General features: G+C 49.5%; 3 protein-coding genes across 3 annotated transcripts; 1 reads left to right on the top strand and 2 right to left on the bottom strand.

Moving 5' to 3' along the window:
• The first annotated feature begins 6075 nt into the window (after positions 1–6075).
• FKBP8 (FKBP prolyl isomerase 8) lies at positions 6076–17970 on the top strand. Its single transcript, XM_079960803.1, has 8 exons — positions 6076–6388; positions 7158–7327; positions 9609–9697; positions 10375–10592; positions 12002–12174; positions 13513–13590; positions 14843–14974; positions 16732–17970. Exons 1-8 carry the CDS (start codon positions 6097–6099, stop codon positions 16816–16818), a joined length of 1239 nt encoding a protein of 412 aa, XP_079816929.1. The 5' UTR covers positions 6076–6096; the 3' UTR covers positions 16819–17970.
• Positions 17971–19649: 1679 nt separating this feature from the next.
• LOC307207204 (heat shock protein Hsp-16.1/Hsp-16.11-like) lies at positions 19650–21386 on the bottom strand. Its single transcript, XM_079961006.1, has 2 exons — positions 20754–21386; positions 19650–20656 (listed from the first exon to the last, which is right to left on the bottom strand). The coding sequence occupies exon 2, from the start codon at positions 20548–20550 to the stop codon at positions 19927–19929; it is 624 nt and encodes a 207-aa protein (XP_079817132.1). The 5' UTR covers positions 20551–20656; positions 20754–21386; the 3' UTR covers positions 19650–19926.
• A 1520-nt stretch (positions 21387–22906) lies between these two features.
• Positions 22907–24037, bottom strand: LOC307207222 (heat shock protein beta-11-like). The gene has a single exon (XM_079961030.1). It carries the CDS (start codon positions 23732–23734, stop codon positions 23225–23227), a length of 510 nt encoding a protein of 169 aa, XP_079817156.1. The 5' UTR covers positions 23735–24037; the 3' UTR covers positions 22907–23224.
• Between the last annotated feature and the right edge of the window lie 1627 nt (positions 24038–25664).

The following is a 25664-nucleotide window of genomic DNA, read 5'->3' on the forward strand; positions in this document are numbered from 1 at the left end:
TACACAGAATTACTCAGACAGTTGAATGTGCTTGCTGGACTGCTATAGGTGGCTATAGCGGTGTAATTTGAACTGAAGGCCAATGCCTTTATTTTGATATTAATCTGTACCCAGAGACCTTAAATTTATTTATTTATTTTTGTCCTTTGCATCCTAATCCTCATTTTATTATCACACTTCAATAGTCTGTCCTCTCTTCAGAAGCAGCCCAAGGGGGCATGCAGACGTCTCTCCCTCCCTGTTTCCCCCCTAACAACGACCCTGCGAGGTTGGGTTCTGGACACCCTTTTGCTAGGGAGCAAGCCCTGCACAAAAACATGGAAAAGGACGAAACTGAGAAACAAGGACACACAACTTCTAAAATTATTTTAGAAAATAAATTCATTTTTTAAAAAACTAAATAATGCAATACAATAAAATTTAAAAACAATTTTGCAGTCAGGCTGTTTACGAATTTTAGGAAGCAAAGTACAGTAAATCAGATCTGTGTGGGAAATATTTTTCCTCCCTTTCCCTTTAAGAGGGAGGGGGCAGGCTTTGACTGGCAGCCCCATTAGCCAGTAGCGTTGACTTCCTGTTGTCAGCTGAGCCAGTGGTGGGGGAATTGAGGTGGGGGTTGGTGGGAGAGGAATCATTCCTGGACTAGGTGAGTGCCTTGCAAGCAATACATTTGGGGGGCGGGGAGAAGAGGGGAGGGCAGGAATGTGGGGGGAGTTCTTAACAGTGGGGAAGGCAGAGATTGCACCCATGCAATGGGGAAAGGGGGTGGTGGTGGTCCAGAGAAGGCAGTTGCCTGGACTTTGCAACCTGGGCGGGGGGTGTTTGTGTGTTTGCAATCCTTTCTGCATTAGCTGCCTTCCTCTCTCTCTCCCCCACCCCCCTAAAATTTTATCTTGTTTTGCAGGTCGTGCATGTGGCGCCTTTCGAATCCGGGACTCGAGGGCTCGAACTCCATAGCGGTAAGCCCAGGACCCCGGATTTGCCATTTGCTCCTCTGCCTGGCTGCCAAATTTTAGGCAGGGTGGGGGAGGGGATTAAGGCCTAAACCTTGGAGCCCGGCCAGGGGGAGCCTGGGCCCATGTGGGGTGGGTGGTGTTTCAGAGGCTAGGCCACATCACGTAGCCCTGCTTTGAAATCCAACACAAATCTTCTCTCCGTTTCCCCCGTGTTGCTGTGATAAGCTTCCTAGTCCTCAAGATCTCGTGCGTTGGGTGTGGGCGTGCGCCCTCGACTCACTTTTGTGGCCTAGAAATACACATTATTATTATTTTTAGTACTATTACTAATTTCATTTATCCCGGCCTCACCAGCCCTTGCCACCTCTCTGCGTGTGGGTTGAGGCGAGGCACGAAAATATGTCCTGGGTTGCAGCCGTCTTTGCCTGCCTGCCAGCCTGCTTGCATGTGTCGGGGCAGAACCTGGTTTTTGGATCAGGCTGCTGGGTCTGAGCTTTGCTGTCCTTTTGTGCCTGCCTGTATCAGAATGCTTTAATTTTAATTATAATCCTGAGATGTCATGCTAAAATGGAATTGTGGTTGTTATTATTATTATAATTATTAGATAGATAATTTATGACGGTCAAAGACCAGCTCGCATAACACAATAAAAACAGCGTTCATAAAGAGAAAATATACAATCGGAGCAGATTGCAGCAATAGCTCATGAGTTAAAATTGAGATATATACATATACCTGTACAACTGAGATTTGGACTTCCATAAAAATTGACCCTAAGGCACCCGAAAGGGCAACTTCAGCATTTCCCTAGTAAGCTATTTTATTCTAGAGGATGATCTGTGCCTACAAATCTGGGTGCAGAATCTGACTACCAGGTAGGTCGTCTTACTATTATTATTACATTTGCCCGAATGGTCAGATCAGAGCACAAATAAATTACAACAACCCTTCAAAGTGTTGCAGCAGGTGGGGCCCAGGGAAGGGTGCCAGGGGTTTGGCTCAGAAAGAAACAGAGGGCGTCTTGGATAAGGATATCTGCTTAGGGAGTTCAGCAGAGGCGAAATTCGAATCTGCCCTGGCTTCCTGCTTTTCCCCTTGCATGCACACAGAATCATAGAGTTGGAAGCGATCGCTAGGGCCGTCTAGTCCAACTCCCTGCCATGCAGGGATCTTTTGCCCAAGATGGGTCTCGAACCCACAACCCTAAGATGAAGGGTCCTGTGCATAATATTACTCTGATATTGTTCTGTACCATCTCTTGAGCCACGAACATTCCTTCTGCAAAGGGCAAAATTGCAGGCAGACTTGCTCGAAGGTGGGAGGCTTTATCTTCTTATAAACCTTTTAGCAAAGGAATGCAGAAAGCTGCCTTGACACTGTGTCCCTGGAGCTCAGCATTGCCTGCACTGGCTGGCAGTGGCTCTCCAGGGCTTCTGGCAGGGCACATTCCCAGATCTTCCTGGGGATCCCATTAGGGATTGAACCAGCAGCCTTTTGCATGTGACGCAGGCATTTCGCAACCAAGCCCTTTCCTCGGGGAGTTCCACAGGTTAATGACATGTTGCGCAGACACTGGCTGCTTCCTGTTGTTTGTGCTGCGAATCTGCTGACCGTGAGTTGTTTGTTCCCTTCCCTGTCCTGGTGGAGCCTGAGAAAGGGGTCAGCCTGGGGTGCCCCGGGGTCTGTCTGCTGAGGAGAGGATGGGTGCTTGTGAGTGTAGAAGGCATGTGAATTTCTGAAGGTTCAGGGAGACTTAGCTCCCAAATTAGGCTCCTCTAGGAACAGAACCGATGAACAAACTCATCATTACTTAGATTTAGAAGACATCTAGATTTGTTTTATTATGTTTTTGCGTATGTTGGAAGCCACCCAGAGTGCCCGGGGCAACCTAGTCAAATTGGCAGGGTACAAATAATGAAATTATTCCCGTTATTATCATTATTAGGAAGGCATGTGAATTTCTGAAGGTTTGGGGAGTTTTGTCCATGAAAAGCTTCCTCCAGCAACAAAGTCTATGAATAACCAAATTTACTTACTATTATTTATTGTTGTTGTTATGGGAAAGTGGGATTGATTTGTTTGTTATTGATTGATTTGTTTGTCTATTTCTCTGAGGAGCTCAAGGTATTGTATGTGGTTCCCCTGCTCCTCATTTCATCAACACAACAGCCCTACAAAGTAGGTTGGCTTGAGAGACAGTGACTGCACCCCCCCCAAGGTCACCCAAGGTTCATGGCTGGGTTGGGGGATTTGAACCCTGGCCCCGGTCTAGCACTCTATCCGCTACACTTCCCAGTGTTAGCATTAATATTATTACTTTTCTGCAGAGAGAGAGAAAGGAAATAATAGAAAAGTGAATACAGTGGTGCCCCGCAAGACGAATGCCTCGCAAGACGGAAAACCCGCTAGACGAAAGGGTTTTCCGTTTTGGAGGCGCTTCGCAAAACGAATTTCCTATGGGCTTGCTTCGCAAGACGAAAATGTCTTGCGAGTTCCTGCGGTTTCCCCCCCTTTCCCCCCCCTTTTTCTAAGCCGCTAAGCCGCTTATCAGCTGATCCGCTAAGCCACTAATAGCGCTAATCCGCTAATCCGCTAATAGGGTTGCTTCGCAAGACGAAAAAACCACAAGACGAAGAGACTCGCGGAACGGACTCTTTTTGTCTTGCGATGCACCACTGTATTATATAATATATGTCTCCAGCTAAGGGAGCTATTCAAGCCTATTGGTCTGGGTTAGTCACACCCAGCAATTGGTTTACTCCGATTGCTATGACTAACATTGAATACAGCTCATCACCACTGTTTTAAAAAAGGACATTTCCAATGTAGGTCATATTCTGAGCAGATCCATTATTGAGATCCATGGGCATAGCTAGCGCAGGTCCGTTAATTTCCAAGGGGTCTACTCCTGAAAAACTCAGCTGGGAACGACCCATTCTGTTTATTCTTAAGGTAATGTTTTCTGACCCTGCAGAGAGGCAAGTGCCATATTGGCGGTGATTGATCCCTGCATTGCTGAGGGTTGGGATACATGACCCTTGGGGTCCCTTCCAGCCCTGCAGTTCTGTGATGAACCCGCAGTAAAAATTTGGCAGCTGTCTGCCTGCAGACCCTCAGCTTGGTCCCCAAACTGGCTTAGGGGACCTTCGCCCTGGTGGGTTTCTCTCTTGTGGCCTAGCCTACCTCGCAGGGATCGGCGCAAGAATGAAAATTCTGATGATTCTGATGATGTGTTATGGGCATGAAGATGGGGAGTGCAGGGATTATTGGTTTTTTTTGGTGACCATCTGTCCTGGACGCTTTAGTTGCGATTCCTGTATTGCAGGGGTTGGAGTGGGTGACCCTCGGGGGACCCCCTTCCAGCTCTTCAGTTTCTGTGATTCTCTGATTCTTGGAGGGATACAGGGAGAAAGGTGGACTGAGACCTGTGGGTATAGGGTGGTGTACAAATTAAGTAAGTAAGTAAATAAATAAGTTAATGCCGTACCTGAAAAAATAAGAGACCCAAACCTTTCTTCATAGGGGTTTCACATCATTCCCTTCCCTTGATTCCCTCTCCCCATTTTATTTTATTTTTAAGAATTTTTTAAAATAAAATTTCTGTTTTAAAAAAGGTAAAGGTAAAGGTAAAGGTACCCCTGCCCGTACGGGCCAGTCTTGACAGACTCTGGGGTTGTGCGCCCATCTCACTTAAGAGGCCAGGGGCCAGCGCTGTCCGGAGACACTTCCGGGTCACATGGCCAGCGTGACATCGCTGCTCTGGCGAGCCAGAGCCGCACACGGAAACGCCGTTTACCTTCCCGCTGGTAACCGGTCCCTATTTATCTACTTGCACCCGGAGGTGCTTTCGAACTGCTAGGTGGGCAGGCGCTGGGACCGAGCAACGGGAGCGCACCCCGCCGCAGGGATTCGAACCGCCGACCTTTCGATCGGCAAGTCCTAGGCGCTGAGGCTTTAACCCACAGCGCCACCTGCGTCCCAAAAATTTCTGATTTACATTTTAATAATAATAAATTTTATTTATACCCTGCCCTCCCCGGCCAGAGCCGGGCTCAGGGCGGCTAACACCAGTAAAATTACAGTGAAATCACAATAGAAAAAAAAAAACAACCCAATTTAAAATACAGGTTAAAATGCAATTTAAAATGCAGCCTCATTTTAAAAATAGCTGATAAATCAAGGCCATAAGGGGAGGGAAACATAAGGGTCAGACTGAGTCCAAACCAAAGGCCAGGCAGAACAGCTCTGTCTTGCAGGCCCTGCGGAAAGATGTCAAGTTCCACAGGGCCCTAGTCTCTTGGGACAGAGCGTTCCACCAAGTCGGGGCCAGTGCTAAAAAGGCCCTGGCCCTAGTTGAGACCAGTCTAATCACCTTGTGACTTGGGACCTCCAGAATGTTGTCATCTGTGGACATTAAGGTCCTCTGCGGGGCATACCAGGAGAGGCAGTCCCGTAGGTACGTGGGTCCTAATATTCATTTAAAGGTAAAGGTAAAGGTACCCCTGCCCATACGGGCCAGTCTTGACAGACTCTGGGGTTGTGCGCCCATCTCACTTAAGAGGCCAGGGGCCAGCGCTGTCCGGAGACACTTCCGGGTCACGTGGCCAGCGTGACATCGCTGCTCTGGCGAGCCAGAGCCGCACACGGAAACGCCGTTTACCTTCCCGCTGGTAAGCGGTCCCTATTTATCTACTTGCACCCGGAGGTGCTTTCGAACTGCTAGGTTGGCAGGCGCTGGGACCGAGCAGCGGGAGCGCACCCCGCCGCAGGGATTCGAACCGCCGACCTTTCGATCGGCAAGCCCTAGGCGCTGAGGCTTTAACCCACAGCGCCACCTGCGTCCCATAATATTCACTTAACCATCCTTAAAATATCAGTGACTTCCCTTCCTCTCTTTCCACGGTTCATTTTGCACAACATAAATACCTGCATATTTTATATAAACTAAACCCTTCAGTATTCCGTTATTACATCCATCAAAACTTATTTACACTGTTGAGTTTGTCTTAATGCTGCCCACGTTTTCAAATAAACACAATTTCCCTCCATATATTCAATAAACATTCCCCAATCTTCTTTAAACGTAAGTTCTCCTTCCCTCCTCTTTTTCGTTTTCCAGCTGCCCTGATCTGCCGCCGCCATGGCTTCCGGGGGAGAAGGTCTGGACGACATTTCTCCGGACTGGGCGGGGGCCAGCCTGGTGGACCTGACCTCTCCCGAACTGGCGAAATCCAACACTTCCACGCTGGACAGCGGGGAGGATTTTGAAGTCCTGGATAACGACGAGGAGGAAGAGGAAGGGCGAGACGAGGACCTGAGCGGCCTCCCTCCGCTGGAGGACGTGCCCAGAAACGACGGCCGAGAGACGGCCGCCTCGCAGCCCCCTGCTCCAGAAGACGCGGAGGAGACCCCCGAGTGGGTGGATGTGTTAGGTGAGGGCACCTTGCCTTTGGACAGCGCCTTCAGCAAAAGCTGTGGCAGGCAGAAGTTCCGCCGGTGCAGCTGGGATTGGCTTCTCCTCAGGCCCACCTCTATTTCTCAATTCTGGATAAATTCTATGATTCTCCCACTTCTCCTTTCACTTCTACTTTTGCCTCGTTGTCCCCTTCCCCCCATGTCAAAATTCATTGCAAAGGATGCAGGTGTCAGGACGGTTCACAAGATAAAATACAAAATACATGAGAAAAAAAAAATAGGAACAACTCAAAAATCCCCCTCTCTGCCTTTATATGTGTGATTAAAGGACACAATATATGACAGACATGTGATAAAGGGTCTTTTTAGTTTTTCTCTGCTCTTTTTCCCCTCTTTTGTAAGGATCATGAGTATTTTGTTTTATATTTTATTTTTCTTTATTATGCTTCTCTCTTAATATATTGATTTTTATTACAAATGAGTTTGGAATTTAGGGCTTCATATGTTAAAAATCTTCCATAAAGTTGTTGAAAAGAATCAGGAAGAGCAAAACTTGCTTCTCTGATAAAAAATACAGATTTCTGGTACCTATCTGTTTCACATTCAGTTAGACATCTGGAAAAAAATATACACAGAAGGTCCCCTCAATTGCCATTTCCCCTCATTCATAAACCCAACGCCTTGTTGCTGACCCAGTGAGGAACACCAAATATCATCCCAATTATTTAAAGTGGATACAAACTTCTTTCTGCTCTCCTTCATGTTTCTCTCGGTTCTTCCCCGCAGGGAGCGGTTTGCTGAAAAAGAAAGTCATCGTCGCAGGTCAGGGACCGGAGACCCGGCCGGTTAAGAGCCAGGATGTCACCGTCCGCCTGAAGACCATGCTGCAGGGCGGCACGGTGGTCGAGGAGAACCCCAGCCTCACCTTCACACTGGGCGACTGCGATGTCATCCAGGTGCGTCAAACTCTCTTTTGGGTGGTGAATACCAGTTGTGAGGGAACCAGCTTCTGAATACCTGTGATGGCCTGGGAATCTGATTCAAAGGCTGAACCGGAGGAATCCCAGCCTGCACAGGAGTCCCCGCCTCCAGGGCCGGCTGAGCTGGGGCAGGGGCTTGAACCTGAAGGGCCCTCACCTGTGCCGGATCCTCAGGAGCAGACACCAGCTGAATCCGCTCTGGCTCCGGAGGTGATGGAGGACCCATTGCCTGCAGGTGCGCCTCTCCCAGCCCTGTCAGGGGAAGGTGAGCCTCCCCCTGGGTCCAGGAACCCTCCAGCCTCTCCTGAGCTGCAGAGACTCAGGGCAGAGAGGCGGAGGGAACTGGGTTCTCTCAGGAGGAGTGCTCGCCTCAAGGCCAGGAGAGGCGGGTCACCTGTGGGCCGGGACCGCCCCTGGCCTCAGATGTCTTTCCGGAGTTCCCGACCACACCCAGCTTTTGCTTCGAATCCAGCTTCCCCCTTGGTGGACAGTGTCCAGACCCTCGGCCCAGGACCGGACTTTGACCATGCCTCACGGTAAACCCCCCGGGACCAGCACAATGCCAGTTGTGAGGGAAGTGCACCTGGTTGGTCTCAGCTTGAACCAGTTTGGTTCCAGAGCAGGAGAAAACAAGCTTGCTCCCTCTTCCATGGGACAGCCCTTGAGATGTTGGAAGATGGCTCTCGTATCTCCTCTTCTCCAGGCTAAACATCCCCAGCTCCCTCAACCATTCCTCATCAGGCTTGGTCTCCAGGCCCTTGGTCATCTCATTCTCCCTCCTCTGCACATACTTCAGGCATCTCAATGTCCTCCTTAAATTGTGGCTCCCAGAACTGGACACGGTGTTCCAGGTGGGGTCTGACCAAGGCAGAACAGACCCGGATTGTGCCTTCCCTTGACCTTGACCCTGGACTTGTGTGGATGCAGCCTAGAATAACATGAGACTTTTTTTGGTGCTGCATCACATGGTTGATTCATGTTACGCTAGGGGTCTACTTAGAGCCCTTGTATTTACGGGACCGCCTCTCCTGGTCTGCCCCGCAGAGGACCTTAAGGTCCATGAATAAGCATAGTTTAGAGGTCCCGGGCCCTAAGGAAGCCAGACTGTCCTCCACCAGGGCCAGGGCCTTCTCAGTGGTGGCTCCGACCTGGTGGAATGCTCTGTCCCATGAGACCAGGGCCCTGCAGGATTTAACTTCCTTCTGCAGGGCCCGTAAGACAGCGCTATTCTGCCTGGCTTTCAATTTGAACTTAGCCTGATCTTTTATTCCCCTTCCTTCCCTCCCCCTCCCCTTTTTATGAAGATTACCCACGCTGGGATCCCACAGCTAATTCTCCCCTGGTCTCCTCGCTGGCCCAAACAGGACTAATTTAGCCAGCTAGCCCTGGTTATCATCTAATGTTTATTGGATGGATTTCCCCCTTAAATTAATTTTTTAATTCTGAATTTATTGTTATTCACGCTTTATACTGTATTTTATGCTGTTTTTTGTTGCATCAATTAAGTGTTTAAAATTTGTTGTTAGCCGCCCTGAGCCCAGTTTTCTGAACCTGGAAGGGTGGGGTATAAATAAAATTTTACTATTATTATTTATTATTGATCTTTTTCACATGTACAACTTACTGACAAGCCAGGTGTGCCCCATCCTGTGTTAGTGCAGCTCTAAGATGTTCTCACAACTCTTCTTATGACAGCTGAATGGAGCCCCTACCTCCGGGTGACAGATCCTGGGGAGCCACAGGCAGAGAGGGCTATTGCCCTCCGATCCTGTCCTCAGGCTGCCTTATAATAATAATAATAATTTATTATTTGTACCCCGCCCATCTGGCTGGGTTTCCCCAGCCACTCTGGGCGGCTTCCACAGACCAAAAATACACTAATGTGTCATACATTAAAAACTTCCCTGAACAGGGCTGCCTTAAGATGTCTTCTGAATGTCAGGTAGTTGTTCATCTCTTTGACATCTGATGGGAGGGCGTTGTTCCACAGGGCGGGTGCCACTACCGAGAAGGCCTTCTGCCTGGTTCCCTGTAGCTTTGCTTCTCGCAATGAGGTCAGCACCAACACTTTGAATTGTTCTGTCCTCTTGGCCACAGTGAGAACCAGATGTTGGACTAGATGACCCCCCCCCTTTTCCTGCTAGCTGAAATGGCTGTGTTCTCCCTCAGAGTACCAGCTGCCAGGAATCTTACTTCTGGCCCGGGAGGGGTCTCCTTCCGTCCCAACAGTTGCTGGAGTCATTTTCTCCCCCTGCAGGCCCTGGACCTCTGCATACAGCTGATGGAAATGGGAGAGACGGCACTCATCATCTCAGACGCAAAGTACTGCTTCGGCCGGCAAGGGAGGTAGGTGAGGGGAGGGGCCGAGGGATCCCTTCCCCCCGAGGGCTGACGGCAGATTCAGTCCCCGAGGAAAGAGGATCCGCTGAAAGCTGAAACCTAGGGAAATCCTCTTGCTTGTCCAGAATCTCCCACTCCTCCCCTTCCTAGGATGACCCTGTAGGATTCAAGTGTCATGAGTGTCCTGTGTAAACCGGATAAGAATAATAATTTTATTATTTGTAGTCCTCCCATCTGACTGGGTTGCCCCAGCCACTCCGGGTAGCTTCTAGCATATACAGAAACATAATAAAACACCAAACATTAAAAACTTCCCAATACCGGGCTGCCTTCAAATGTCTTCTAAAAGTCAGATAGCTGTTTATCTCCTTGACATCTGCAGGGAGGGCATTCCGCAGGGCAGGCACCACCACCAAGAAGGCCCTCTGCCCAATTCTCTGTAGCCTCACTTTTCACAGTTGGGGAACCACCAGAAGGCCCTCATAGCTGGACCTCAGTGTCTGGGCTGGACGATGGGGGTGATACCCACGCTCTTTCAGGATCTTTGGGGTGCCTCACCTGCAGTCTTGCTGTCCTCTGTCGGAGTCAGGGTCCTGGGCTGGGTGGACTTTGGCTCTGATCCCGTAGGGCAATGCCCATGCTTTTTATGAATGGGGTATTTTTTCCTCGGCCTTTCCAACCAGGAGTCCGGACATCCCCCCTGACTCATCTCTGGAACTTGAAGTGGAGCTTCTATCGGCCCAGGATGCCCCCGACCTGGAACTCCTAAGTGGGAAGGAGAAGATTGAGCTGGCAAACCGGAAGAGGGAGCGTGGGAACTTCCACTACCAGCGGGCAGACTACGTTCTGGCTATCAACTCCTACGACATTGCGCTGAAGATTATCGGCTCCAGTTCAAAAGGTGCCTGGTCCTCCATGGCGGATGGAGGTGGGGTGGGGCTAACAGGCACTCTTGCTAAATATAGGAGGACACGAGCAGCTTTGATCCCCAGTTTTCAAAAGAGTTTATTAACTTCTTGAGCTGCCTTGTACCCTGAAAGTTCAGTATCAAAAGCAACAACAATCTGATAAAAGATATCTCCCTATACACATAAAAACGCAAGGCTGTCGTCACGCAGCACTCATGGCAGGATTTGTAGTGACTCATCACAGTCCTGGACTTGCGTGGAGGCAGGGTGCAGTCGGCGAGCATCATTCAGCCCAGACACAGAGATCCAGCTCCGAGGGCCTGTGGAGCGCCCTCCCGTCAGATGTCATGGCGGTCGCATATGCGCAGAAGCGCTAAATCACACTTTGCGCATGCGCAGAAGTGCTGATTCGCAACCCACTCGTGCGCAGAAGCGCCGCTGCGGGTTGCGGACGTGCATCCCACACAGATCACGTTTGCAACCCGAGTGTCTACTGTACATGACTTTTAGAAGACCTCTGAAGGCAGCCCTGTATCAGGAAGTTTTTGATGTTTGATGTTTGACTGTGTTTTAATTTGTTGGAAGACGCCTGAGTGACTGGAGAAACCCAGTCAGATGGGCCGCATAATAATAATAATAATAATAATAATAATAATAATAATACAGTCATACCTCGGGTTAAATATGCTTCAGGTTGAGCATTTTCAGGTTGTGCTCCACGGTGACCCGGAAGTAACGGAATGGGTTACTTCCGGGTTTCGCCGCTTGCGCAGACGCTCAAAATGACGTCGCGCACATGCGCAGAAGCGGTGAATCACGACCCGCACAGACGCGGGTTGCGTTCTACTCAGGATGCGAATGGGGCTCCGGAATGGATCCCGTTCGCATCCAGAGGTACCACTGTAGTAATAACAATAATAATAATAAAAATAATAATAAATAAGGAATGGAGAGACATAGAGACAGCGCAAAGTGAGCAGGGGCAGCAGATCCTACACTACTTATTCCATCTTCTGCTCTCTTCCTAGACACTTTGGATGAGTAGGGTTTTATTTTATACTTTTACAGCTGGGGCGGCAGAGGGGGAGATTTAGGTTGCGGGGGGGGGGTCTGCATGCCCTTGCAAGACAGAAGCCGGGGAATGATGCTTAATGGCAGAATGTGCTCCCTTGAGAGGTGGTGGTCTCCCCTTCCTTGGAGATTTTTCCGCAGAGGTTGGAGAGCCACCTGCCAGGGGGTTGAGCTGGGTGACCCTCAAGGTCCCTTCCAGCTCTATAGGTTCTTTGGAGGTCCACAGGTCTCCCATTCCCAGGAAGAGCCCTCGTTTTGCCATTTCGAACCCGCACCCCTGTCCAAGCCGCAACCCCGCCCCCTTTCTAGTAACCCCCCCTCCCCCCTGCAGTGGACTTTACCCAGGAGGAGGAGGAGGAGTTAGTGGACGTCAAGATGAAGTGCCTGAACAATTTAGCCGCCTCTCAGCTCAAGTTGGACCACTACGATGCGGCCCTGCGATCCTGCAACCAAGTCCTGGAACAGCAGCCGGACAACATCAAAGCCCTTTTTCGGAAGGGGAAGGTAGGGGCTGTCTTTCAGGGGGTGGGGAAGGGGAAGGGTAGAGGGTCCAGGTGGCTCCTTGTTTCACCCTCGCAACAGCCCTAGGTGTGGCCGAGACACAGGGAGTGGTCCAGGGGCACCTGGTGGACTTGCATAGGTATGACAAAATAAAAAAATTCCTTCCAGTAGCACCTTAAAGACCAACTAAGTTAGTTCTTGGTATGAGCTTTCGTGTGCATGCACACTTCTTCAGATACACTGAAACAGAAGTCACCAGACCCTTCTATATAGTGAGAAGGTGGGGAGGGGTATTACTCAGAAGGGTGGTGGGATTGGGTGATTGGCAGATAGCTGTGATGAGCCTGTTGACGACTCTTAACGACTGCAATAGGTCTTACAGGAAAAAGCAAGGGGTGAGAAGGTGAAAAATGGCTTTGTCATGTATAATGAGATAAGAATCCAATGTCTTTGTTCAGACCAGGTCTCTCCATGGTTTTAAGTTTGGTAATAAGTTGCAATTCAGCAGCTTCTCTTTCCAGTCTATTTCTGAAATTCCTTTGTAATAGAACAGCTACTTTGAGATCTTGTATAGAATGTCCTGGGAGATTGAAGTGTTCTCCTACTGGTTTCTCTGTCTTGTGATTCCTGATGTCAGATTTATGTCCGTTTATTCTTTGGCGTAAGGTTTGGCCTGTTTGTCCAATATAGAGAGCTGAAGGACACTGTTGGCATTTGATGGCATACACAAAGTTAGACGATGAGCAATTAAATAGTCCCGAGATGGTATGTGTGATGTTGTTGGGGCCAGTAATGGTGTTGTCCGGGTGTATGTGGCAGCAAAGTTGGCATCTGGGTTTATTGCAGGCTCTGGTGCCAGTGTCCGTGTTAAGTCTGGTTGTAGTATTATTGTGGGTTAGGAGTTGTTTAAGATTGGGTGGCTGTCTGTAGGCAATGAAAGGTCTTCCTCCCAGAGCTTGAGAAAGAGAACTGTCATTGTCCAGGAGAGGTTGTAGATCTCTGCATAGGTATGGTTGGATTTGAACCCAGGCCTCCGGAAGGTGCATGGATGCCCCCCCCGCCCGGGATGCTGGCAGTGTGGTGCAGTGGTTAGAGTGCCTGGAAGCCTGGGTTTCAATTCCTCCACTCAGCCATGGAAGGGTTGCAGCGTATGGGGCCTTTTTCTTCAGCTGTTTTTGGACTACAACTCCCATCTTTCATAGCCAGCAGGACCAGTGGCCAGGAATGATGGGAATTGTAGTCCAGAAACAGTTGGCTTTTCTTATGTCCTTGAAAATGGCGGAGTTTAGAAACCTGCAAAACGATCCACTGTAAACACTGGTTTCGTCTATGCTCTCCTAGGTCCTGGCACAGCAAGGCGAATACAGGGAAGCCATCCCCATATTGAAAGCTGCCTTGAAGCTGGAGCCATCGAATAAGGTAAGGCCCAGAGCATCGTAGGTCTGGAAGGGGCCAGAGGGTCATCTAGCCCAACCCCCTGCAATGCGGAAATTGGTCAGAATCTGACCCTCTGCAGGATCTTGAACTGGGTGGTGGTCAACGGCTGGTAGCCAGAGGCGTATGTCGCCGCTGCCCCCAGATGCGGCTTTCTTCTGGCTTAAATGGCTGATAGAATCCTGGTACCCTTTGAGGGCATCCAGTCCAACCCGGCGCCTGAAGCTGGTTGCCCAGATCCCTGCCCAGCAAGGGAGAGAGTCCACCAGCACGTTAGGTCATTGCAAACACTCTGTTGCCCTGCATTAAATTAAGCTGAGAGCCAGGTACGGTGGGGTTGAGGGCCACAGGTTCCCCCAGGAAGCGTGGCAAAGCCCAACCGGGGTTTAGGCTCAGGTGAGGAAACTCTGAGGTTGCTCTAGCAAAGGGCGGGTGGCAGCTGAGTCCTTATATATAATAGATGCAACAGGTGTAACCCAAGTTTTAGGACTCACCTGTCCTGCAAGAGTCTGCAAGAATCTCCAGCAGAATCCAGCATTTGTGATGCTCTTATTATGTTCTGTCATGTTCTTATAATTTCTTGCACGGTTTCCAGCTGTTTTTGGACTACAGTGCCCATCATCCCAGAGCACTGGTCCTGGTAGCTATGGATGATGGGACTTGTAGTCCAAAAAAACAAAACTGGAGACCCAAATATATCCATGGCTAGTAAAACTTTCCTCTTCAACCAGGCCTTGGGCTGATTAACATCCTATACCCTTTTAAATGTTTGTGGGAGGGGAGTTAATGGGTCCCCCCCCCCCTGTTCTTATTTTTATTATGCATTTTGTGTTTTTAGCTGGTGTTTTTATGCTGTGAATTGCCCTGACATCTATGGATGAAGGGTGGTATACAAATTACATTACTTTTTAAAATTAGTTTTCAATGTCTTATTGATATTCTTCAAATTTTTTATTTTTTGGGGGGTGTAGATTGGTCTATGTATTTTAGTCATTTCCCCCCAAAAAAACACTTAATTGAACCGCTCAACTTTCGAGTGTGGTATAGTTTTTCTATAAGCCAAACATTGGCCAAGGCATCTGAATGGAGCCTCCACATTCCACAACAGTCTATCCCTTGAAACAACATATAAACCCAGAGAGGCTCGTCTACAGACCCTTTTGGTCTGATCCAGGAAGGCTCCCTCTCCTGCTTCCTCAAAAATACGTCTTCCTTCTTTCCCTGCGCCCCCCACCAGACCATCCACACGGAGCTCTCAAAGCTGGCGAAGAAGCACGCCGACCAGAAGTGCGTGGAGACAGAGATGTACCGCAAGATGCTGGGCAACCCCAGCGGACCCACCGCCAAGTGCAAAGACAAGTCATCGCGGGTAGGTCACACGACCACTGAGCTGGATGGGTTCCCGTGGGTCATCTAGTCCAACCCCCTGCAAGTGCAGGAATCTGTGTGTGCGTGCAGGCCGGCATCCGTCTGTCTTGGGAGACAACGGAGAGGTGCGCCTTTGGGGGTGAGGGAGGTCAAGCCGCTGGACGGTTGAGGTCCAGCTCCGAGGGCCTTCTGGCTGTTCCCTCGCTGCGAGAAGCCGAGTTACAGGGAACCAGGCAGAGGGCCTTCTCGGTAGTGGCACCCGCTCTGTGGAACGCCCTCCCAGCAGATGTCAAAGAGAAAAACAACTACCAGACTTTTAGAAGACATCTGAAGGCAGTCCTGTTTAGGGAAGCTTTTAATGTTTAATAGGTTATTGTATGTTAATACAGTAGTGCCTCGGAAGACGAAAAGAATCCGTTCCGCGAGTCTCTTCGTCTTGCGGTTTTTTCGTCTTGCGAAGCAAGCCCATTAGCGGCTTAGCGGATTAGCGCTATTAGAAGCTTAGCGGATCAGCTGATAAGCGGATCAGCTGATAAGTGGCTTAGCGGATCAGCTGTTAAGCGGCTTAGCGGATCAGCTATTAAGCGGTTTAGCGGCTTAGCGGATCAGCTGATAAGCGGCTTAGAAAAAGGGGGGGAAAGGGAAAAAACCCGCAGGAACTCGCAAGACATTTTCGTCTTGCGAAGCAAGCCCATAGGAAATTCGTTTTGCGAAGCACCTCCAAAACGGAAAACCCTTTCGTCTAGCGGGTTTTCCGTCTTGCGAGGCATTCGTCTTGCGGGGCACCACTGTATTCCATTGGAAGCAGCCCAGAGTGGCTGGAGAAACCCAGCCAGATGGGCAGGGTATAAATAATAAATTATTATTATTATTATTATTATGCTGCGGCTGCAGAGACCCAGGTGGGAGAGACGTGTTTTCTTGCAGGCAGGGCAGAGGAAGATGCCTGGTTGTGCAGCTGTAGATGCAGCAGGGAGTTCCTTCTCTCTTCGCTCCTCCCAGCGGTCATTCCTTCTCTGGTCAGGAGAAAACTGTTGGCAAGAGCTGTTCAACAGCAGAACAGTCTCCCTCTGGAACTTGCGAAGTCTCCTTCCTTGGAGGTTTTTAAGCAGAACTGGGATGGCCGTCTGCCAGAGATACTCTAGCTGCGTGACACTCCAGCAATGCAAGGGGTTGGATCTGGTCTTCATTTTAGAATTGCTAACACCTTACCTTGGTGGCATTTTTTGGGTTTTTTACCATTTTAACATAATTCTTTGACATCTCTCATTTTTAACATTGCTTTTAACTTCATGTTGAATAGTATGCTTTTCTTTTTTTTCTCTACTAGTCGTTGACTGAAATATTTATATAAGAAATAGAATATAATAATAGCAATAATAATAGCCGTAATAACGACAATAATAGTACAGTGGGCACTCGGGTTGCGAACGTGATCTGTGCGGGAGGCACATTCGCAACCCACAGCGCCACGTCTGCGCATGCGCAGGTTGCAATTCGGCGCTTCTGCACATGTGCAAAGCACGACTTAGTGCTTCTGCGCATGCGCGAGCTCCGAAACCTGGAAGTAACCTGTTCCAGTACTTCTGGGTTTGGCACAGTGCACAACCTGAAAACGCACAACCCGAAGCGCCTGTAAGCCGAGGTATGACTGTATAATAATAGTAATAATAATAGCAGTAATAACGATCAGTATTAATACGATAATTGTAATGCAATAACAGTAATTGTAATGACAATACAATCTCTCTTTCCCAGTCCATTCCCTGGAAGTGGCTCTTTGGCGCAACAGCCGTGGCGCTGGGGGGCGTGGCCTTGTCGGTTGTCATCGCAGCCAGGAACTAGCGCCATCTGCTGGCAGGGACGGCGAGGAGCCCAAGCGGAAAACCAGCCCCTCTTTCCTCCATCCCTTCTCCCCACCACGGCACCCCCATCCCACCCCCACTCCTGCTCTCCGCGACAGACGCATACGCAGCTCTGGACTGTAGGGTGGCAGCTGGGGTGGGCGGGCGGGGCTTAGCTCCTCCCCTCCCCAGAGGCTCCGCCCACCTTCCTCTTAGTTGCGAGATGCAACAGACCCCTTTGCAGTGGGGCCGGCGGGGGAACCGGAGAGATCCCTGGGGGGCAGGGTGGTGGTGGTGGGGTGATTCGGCGCCATCTCTCTGACTGCAGAGACTGGAATTCGCAGGATCTCAAAGGGACCCGGACTTGTGGGTATCTTTTTGCGGTGGGGGGGCGGGACACACGGATTTCACTGGAAGTTCTGCTCAATTCTTTTTCTTTTTCGAGTGCCCCTTCGCCCCCCCCCTTTCGGTGGTTCTTGGTTTCTGTCGGGAGGCGTGTGGCGGGCAGAGCTTGTGCAGCCAAGTGTTTATGCAGGGGGTCTTTTAGGGTCCTGTGCAGAAGAGGGGGAGCTGGTGGGTTTCTGCGGAGGGGGGGGGGTACAGAAACGGACCTCCGCAGCGAGACAGGGTCAGGTGGGTTGCCTCTTCGCTTTGGTCCGGCCACGAGGAACCGTGGGGACTGTTTAGGGCTGTGCAGGGAACCGTGGGAGCTGTAGCCGTACTGATTCCGACCCACAAAGTGAGCACCATGGAAACTCAGCACACTTCTGGGTGGCCGTGCGGCAGGTTGAGGGGGGAGAAGAGAGTGGAGATGAGGACGGGTGGGTGTTTCCCCCCAAATCCCCCCCTCCGGAGGCCGAACAAAGGGGCAGAGGCCCCCTTTTGAATCCCCCCTTCTGAATTCGCGCCATGTCTCCTTTCCCCCCATCCCTGAGCCTTTCTGGCACCAGCCTTCGGACGGCATTCTTGGGTCGTTCCCCCCCCCCAGCACCCACTGGTCTGGCCTTCCCCACGACATGTCCCGCCCCTGGCCCAGGCAGGATGCTCTCGTTTATTAATTATTATCATTATTTTGACCGCTGTCAGGTTTTAAACTGTGAATACCACCACTGCCCCACAAATTATCTAATAAAGAAAATCTGTCAGCAGCGGACCACAAGATTCTGATGCAGTTTTTATTTTGTTTTTTTTGAGGGGAGGGCATTAGGTAAAAGCTTTGGGTTAGCGAAGAATAAATATGGAGCCTGATGGAGGAGGGCAGCTGTGTATTAAAACTGGGGGAGCACAACCTGCTGGGAAAGTGGCCCCCGAGGACTGTCTGTGTGGCCCCCAGAAACCTTCCCCGGTAATGTAGTTTCAACTACATTTTGTTTCTGGATGTGTCGCCTCTGTAACAAAGGCTGCTGCACCAACAGGCAAGCATTGATGTGTTTTCAAATGGTTCAGTTTAAGGGTGCTGCCGTGGCTTGAAAATTCTGAGTTCTAGCTGTTCAGGTAGACTGTTCCTGGCTCCTGCTCTTTGCAGTAAATCAGCTCAGAAGCTCTAAAAAAACCACAACATTTTTAAAGCAACACGTGCACATCATTGTTCAGATCTGTTGCCAACAATTCCTAAGTGCATGCAATGTATTAGTGCAACCATCTAAAAAAAAGAAAGTCCTTTTTGGGAAAATTTGGGGGCTCCCAGAGGTCTGCTTGCTTCAGCTTTCACCCTCCCACTAGGGCTGCCCAGATGTAGCCTCTGTAGCCTGCCCCAGGCCTTCCTTCCTTTTTGCCTCCCAGCAATCTGGCATTTGTAGGTAGACTGTTGCTAAAGATGGAGGCTCTCCTTCATGATAGCTAATGGCTATCTCTCGGCCTGTTTTGCATTCTGATTCCCACTGTGATGATGAATATATACGGTATATATATAATTTGTCCCCAGCCACTCTGGGCAGCTTCCAACGATTAAAAATACATTAAAACATCAGTCATTAAAAACTTCCCTAAACAGGGCTGCCTTCAGATGTCTTCTGAACGTCAGATGGTTGTTTTTATTAAATGATTATTCACAATTCTGTAATCAAACAATTGCAAATATTCTTTACATCAAATTGCAAATATTCTTTACACACATACAACTACCTATGATTCTAAGAAATTGATTCTCTGAAACATTTTAACATTTAACATTAAGGTATCTGAAGCATCTAATATTTGGGCTCCTACTGCCAGGCCAGGGTGATTTTACAGACAGGATCTATTCTGTAAAACTACAAGTAGAAGGTGCAGGGTTTGGTCTGACTTTGGAAAGTAAAACTAGGCTGTTTAATGATGATCCAGTAAACCCACAAATAAGATTGTTCCCTTCTGTCCTAAAAAAATTGGCTGGAGGCTCAACCACGCATGGTTACAAATCACCGATGAGGCCGTAAATCCGTCTCATCCAACCACGAAACTGTTAGCTAAATGTGCTTGGCTGTGGTTGGCTGCAACTGCAGGGCCACAGAACCGCTGCAGGGGGAACTCCAAAATTTGCCTGGCCGTCTGCCCTTACTAAGCCTCCCAGCAAACCAATAACTTCGGTTTCCATCTTGAAATCCTGCCAAATTGAATCCTGCCTTCAGGGTACTGGCGGAGGAGGAGCATGCCATTGGAAGAGTTGTGCCTCCTACGTTAGTCATGCTCAAAGCAGACCCACCGAATAGAGCACAAGAACTCTTAGTCTCAGGGTCTTGGGTTCGAGCCCCACATGGGGCAAAATATTAATTCATTGCAGGGGGTTGGACTAGATGACCCTCATGGTCCCTTCCAACTACAATTCTATGAAAGCATGCAAAAACACAACCAATGTGCAAAAATAAAACACCATTTTTATTGTGGATGAGGAACAGAAGCTTAAATCAGTGTGGCGATTAACATGGAAAAATAAGACTCACAATTTTTAATTGCACACAAGGAAAAGAAGCGTACATCGCTTTCGAAGGCGATGAATAAATTGGAAATATTAGTCAAGGCAGTCAAAAGGTTAGCTGGAATTCCGGCAGGCGCTCTTTTGAATGGGGAGCCGAACTAAGATGTCGCACTAATTCCCGCAGCAGCCGCTGCGTGCCCAAAACGTCCACACTTTTCAAGCTTCCTGCGGCTTCTCTGGGTCCTTCTCTGCGCTGGCTCCCGGAACCTGCTGGTCGGCCGCCTTCACGTCGATGGGGATGGCTTTTGCCTCAGCCAGGCGGGGGGCCTCGATGCACAGCTGCCCGTCGGATGCCAGGGAGCAAGTCACGGCCTGGAGGTCCACGTCGGCGGGGAGGAGAGTCTCGCGGTGGACCTCGTGGTGTTCCCTCACGCAGCCGCCCTCCTCGCTTGTGTTCTCACGCAGCCGCTTGGCGGTCACCGTCAGCTTCCTGCCGTCCAGCTGCACAGCCACGTCCTCTGGCGCAAAGCCAGCCACGTCCACCGAGAGGCGAAACTTTCCGCCCGCCTCGCCGTCCCGAGCCACGCTCTCCTCCGGCGACGCTTCCCGCAGGAACTTCTGCAGCGGTGAGGCTTGGAAGAAGGCCCTGCTCATCGCCTCCATTTCCACAAACTGCCTCTCCATGTCGGCTGCGACCCGGTCGACGAGGCTTTGCCCGGCTGCCGGCCAGAGGGCCTCGCCAGCCGATTGCGGCCCACTGAGCCAGACGGGGCCAAAGCCATGCAGTGGCCAGCGGCGCACGGGGAGCATGCGGAGCAGGTAGCGGGAATAGCTCGCCATGGTGGTGCCGCAGTCAAACTGCCGGGGAAGAGATGATCTTGCAAGCTGGGCTCCTTCGGTTCCGTCTGGCCAAAGAGCCGGGGAAGAGATGATCTAGCAAGCAGAGCTCCTTCAGATGTGCTTCCTTTCTGTCTGGCCGAACAGCCGGGGAAGAGATGATCTTGCAAGCTGCGCTCCTTCGGCTGATGATCTAGCAAGCAGACCTGCTTCGACTGTGGTTCCTTTCCGTCTGGCTGACTCCAAGTGCGCTCGGGCTTTTTATCTGCCGGCCAGCCCCTTGGCACGAGTCCAGAGACTGACGCAACGTGTTGTAAGAGGCCTTTCCAGGCGGACCTGGAATCGAGGAGGCCCTTCCAGAGACGTCGAGACTCAGCTGAGAGGACGGCTTTGGCAGCAGTCCAGAAATGACGCCACAGTTTGCAAGAGGATTTGCTAGCCGGTGTTGTGCCGAGAAGCCCCAGGGAAGGCACAGAACTGGCAAAATTAGCAGCAAAACTCGGATGATGAGTGTTTTTATGGAAGAATGGATGCCTTTTTCGGACCGTTTAAAGAAATATTACAGTACAATGAAGAATGAGCAACAGGGGGAATTGGATTGTAATATTGTGGTTGTGATTTTATAGAACAGAGCGTTTGCAGAAGGATAGAAGCAACAATTCAGTGGAAAACAGGGTGGGAAGTCGAGAAAAAGAAGAGAAATTGTGTTTTGACTGTACAGTATATGTTAAAAAATGTTGAAAGTTGGTAAAATATAATTGAAAGAGAGAGAGAAAGGTGCAGGGCTCAGCTAGGCTCCCCCACCCTGCAAAAAAAGTGCCCTGGGGTGTTGGAAGGGTGCCAGAAGCAGGCCCCCCCCAAGCTGCTGCATGGAAAACAGGAAATCAACAGATCCTTCTGGAAGACTCTAGACTCTAGCAGAGAAATCCCCCCCTCCCCCCCCCCCCGTCACAGTAATCTGAGAAGAAAAGGCTGCCTGTTCTTGTGAAGGGGGGTGCCAGACTGGATACTGCTGGCAAGACCTGCTTTCCAAACCTGAGCGCTGCCTTTGTCATAGAATCATCTAGTCCAGTGTTTCCCAACCTTGCGCCTCCAGCTGTTTTTGAACTACAACTCCCATCATCCCTGACTAGCAAGACCAGTGGCAAGGGATGATGGGAATTGTAGTCCAAAAACAGCTGGAGGCACAAGGTTGGGAAACACTGATCTAGTCCAACCCCCTGCAGTGCAGGAATAGGCAGGGGTCACACACAGCCCCCTCCCAGGTGCCAACCACGTTTTCTTCCTACCAGCCCTGCGAGGGTGGCCAGGCTGAGAAGCAGCACCGAGTTAAGTTCTCTCACCTAGATTCCCACATCCATCCGTCCCTCCTTTACTGTCTCCTGAAGGAACAGCACAGTCCTGCTTGGGCTAGGCAAAGGGAAGTTCTGGGAGAGCTAAGAAAGGGAATTTATATTGAAAAAGCTCATCCACTTCCTCACTTCCTGCCTCAACCCCTTCTGCTTCAAGTCTCACAATTTGGGTGAAAGCTGTTGAGAGAGGGACGGCACCATCGGTTTCTTGCAACTCCTTGCATCAGCTCCCAGTCCAGGCTCAAGGTAGAAAAAGGAAGAAGCAAGGATATTTTTTTTCTGCCACTCAAAATTCCCCCAGGTGTTGGCGCTCCTAAAACATTTCAAGCCCATGAAAACCGGGGAATGGAATTTAATGCACACACTTGGAATTGCTAAGGGGCAGTGTCGATGTGGGTGTATCTTTAATTTCTACCTCTCACAAGTCAGACCCTGGGACACTGACCAGTCTGGACAGGTCCAAATCTACATCTGAACCACCTCAGAGTAATAAAAGTAACAATAACAATAATAACAGTTGTTGTTGTTGTTGTTGTTGTTGTTGTTGTTGTTGTTGTTGTTGTTATTATTATTATTATTATTATTATTATTATTATTATTATTATACTGGTTTGCCCCAGCCATTCTGGGTGGCTTCCAACACTTATAAAAACATAATCAAACATTAAAAACTTCCAGGGCTGCCTTCAGATGTCTTCTAAAAGTCAAATAGTTCTTTATCTCCTTGACATCTGATGGGAGGAAGGGCGCCACCACCGAGAAGGCCCTCTGCATAAATGCACAATACCAAATTCTGCAGTTGTAAGAAATTTTCACTCCCTGCCTCTTGACGTTGGGCAGGTGCCGTCACAATATTATTTTCGGCGACTGCTAAAAGCATTTTTGTTTAGGGCAAAGCCTGTCTAGACAAATAGAATATGGACCTGGGCCTTACGATGGTCAATTGTAATCGTATTTCAGATGATTTTAAATAAGCACCCCATAATGCATAAATAGTATTGCGTATAAATATTTATTATTATTATTATTACTGAATAGGACATCTCTATTTTCATTGGAGAAATGTTCGAGGGTATGAGATCTGAACATAAAACACAGCATTGAAACATGAGTTATGAACAAGGACAAAAAACCAAAAAAATCCTCCACCCTGACCTGCAGGCTTCTGCTTTCGTTCATAGAGATGCCTGTTTTCCAGTGTTATAGCTGCAAATTGACTGACCACCACAAAGGGAAACGTTATACTGAAAAGCATTCATAGGCAGAAAAGCCCTGCTCCAGACTCCCAAGTCCACCCAGAGCCTCTGCTGCGCCTCGGTTTCCCCTCAGCCTTTGGTCCGGCGGCCTTCCGTGGTGGAGGCGGCTTCCTGGCCGCTGCCCGGCGCTCGGCCGACCTCGATGGGCACCGTCCTGGCGGGTGGCCCGGTGGCCTCGATGCGCAGCTGGCCCTCTCTGGAGATGGAGCAGCTGAGCTGCTGGCGGTCCACGCTGCCCGGGACGTCCCACTCGCGACGGAAGAGCTCGTAGCGGAAAGGTCCTCCGGGGGTCTGCGTGGCCTTCCTGCCGGTCAGCACCAGCTTCTGGCCCACCAGCTTGACCACCAGCTCCCGGGGGTCAAAGCCCGCCATGTCTTGGGTCACTGCAAAGGGGGCCTCTTCCGGCCCCCGGGACGCTTCCTCGTGGCCCCGGAGCGGCCAGTTGCTGCAGTTGCCCAGCAGCTCCCACAGCGAATCCATCTCCCGTTCCAGGTCCTCAAAGAGCGAGCGGGTGGGGGGCCACAGAGCCCGGCTGAGCAAGGGGCTCCGGGGGGCCGCCAGGTGCAGTCGGCACAGCATCTTCGCCTCAGGGATGCTTCGAGGGTCTTCTCGCTTTTCGGCTGTGGTCCTACAGAAGCGGCTCTGTTCTGCTCTCTCTTCGAGAGCCGGAGACCTTTTATTGGGGTCCCAGGCATCCGGCGCTCTCCTCGCCCCCAAAAAGGACTTGGTGCAAAGGGAGGGGGTTGTTAGTCAGACCCCAAAAGGGCTCAGTGAGGCAAGGGACCTGCTGCTGCCATCCCTCTGCTCTCAGTGCTGAGGAGAGTTTATAATTAGGGACCAGCTTCCATGCGCAGCTAGGCCAAAATAGAAATCGACAACCATCTGAGTCACTGGGAAGACAGCTGTGACTTAAACCCTGAAGGACACGTCAGTCAAGATCCGAGGCCTGGAAACCCCCCAACATTCAGATGCTTTGTGGATGTGTGCACGCTTAATCCGTACCCTCCGACACCTCTCCAATGAAAATATGGATGTCCCATTCCATCACAACAATAATTTTATTATTTATACCCCACCCATCTGACGGTTGCTGAACGTCTGTCAGTTTTGATAATAAACCTGATTTGCAATAGGGGCTGAATAATTTTGATTGCATCTGTATAAAACCTTAATAAAACATGAAACATTAAAAAATAAATTCCCTATTCAGGGGTGCCTTCAGATGTCTTCTAAAGGTTGTATATAGTCACTTATCTCCTCGGCTTGGGGGTTGCATAACTCCAGACCATGGCTGTCAACGTTTTCCCTTTTTAAAGGGAAATTCCCTTATTCTGAATAGGATTCCTCACAAGAAAAGGGAAATGTTGACAGCTATGCTCCAGACCCTCTAACATTTCTCCAGTGAAAATAAGGATGTCCTAAGCAAAAGCAGGACATTCTGGGATCAAATCAGAAACTGTCCTGCTTTATTTCTCTCCCCGCATTTCTGAAGTACCACATAGAATCATAGAATTGTTGAGTTGGAAGGGGCTCCAAGGGTCATCCAGCCCAACCCCAAATGAGGGGCTCGAACCCACAACCCTGACATTTAAGGCTCCCATGCTCTACCGACTGAGCCGTCCTAGACGTGTTATGCCACTCTAGAGCATCAGACCAGGACCAGGGTGACCCAAGTTCAAATCCTGCGGTCAGTTTCTGCCTCCCAGCCTGGCCTACTTCACAGGCTTCTTTTGAGGATCACCACAAATGGCGGCTGCTGCTGGAGTTAGCAAAATTGAAGATTTAATAAGGCATAAGTCAAAAATTTTAATTCAGAAACAATGGAAATGTTTAAATGATTATTTATACAAGCAGGGCTCAAATACGAATGTTTGGTTGTGTCTAGAGTAACCTTGCGAAGAATACAGAGAATATAAAGTTTTGATGGATTATGAAAGAATCTGAGGAAGGGAAATGACTGAAGAACAGATGTAAATGCAAGACAACTAAGAGAAATGTGGCGAATGCGGTGGAAGTCTTTTATAATATTTTAACTATATTGCAGCATTTGAAGCAGGAATTTGGTAATATTCCAGGTTATGAAAAGTTTTTTTTTCTTTTTTCTTTATATCTTTTCTTTTTCCTTTTATTTCTTTTTATTTTTATTAGTTTTCATTTTGGAAAATATGTATATAAGTGTGTTTACAGTGTTATGTAAACACTTTTTCTTTGTTTAATTTCTATTTTTTGAAAAAAATAATTTAAAAAAAAATTAAAAATGGCGGGTGCTGCCAAATTGCAACGATGAACCGAGATGGGAGGATGGATCTGTGACCTGGAACCAGAGCTATGGGAACACACTGCGCACATAGTTTATCCCGTTAGGAGGTTTCTATTTATATGCATCCGTAGTAAACATCGCAAGGATGCCAAGCCCCCAGGCCTCTTGAAATAGACACTGACCCCTCATGAGTCACCCAGATTCCTCCTTTCCACCCACCAACTAGCAAGAAATATTTCCTGCAGCAGG

This window comes from Podarcis cretensis (genome assembly GCF_951804945.1).
Source record: "Podarcis cretensis genome assembly, chromosome: 18".
NCBI classification, from domain to species: Eukaryota; Metazoa; Chordata; class Lepidosauria; order Squamata; family Lacertidae; genus Podarcis; species Podarcis cretensis.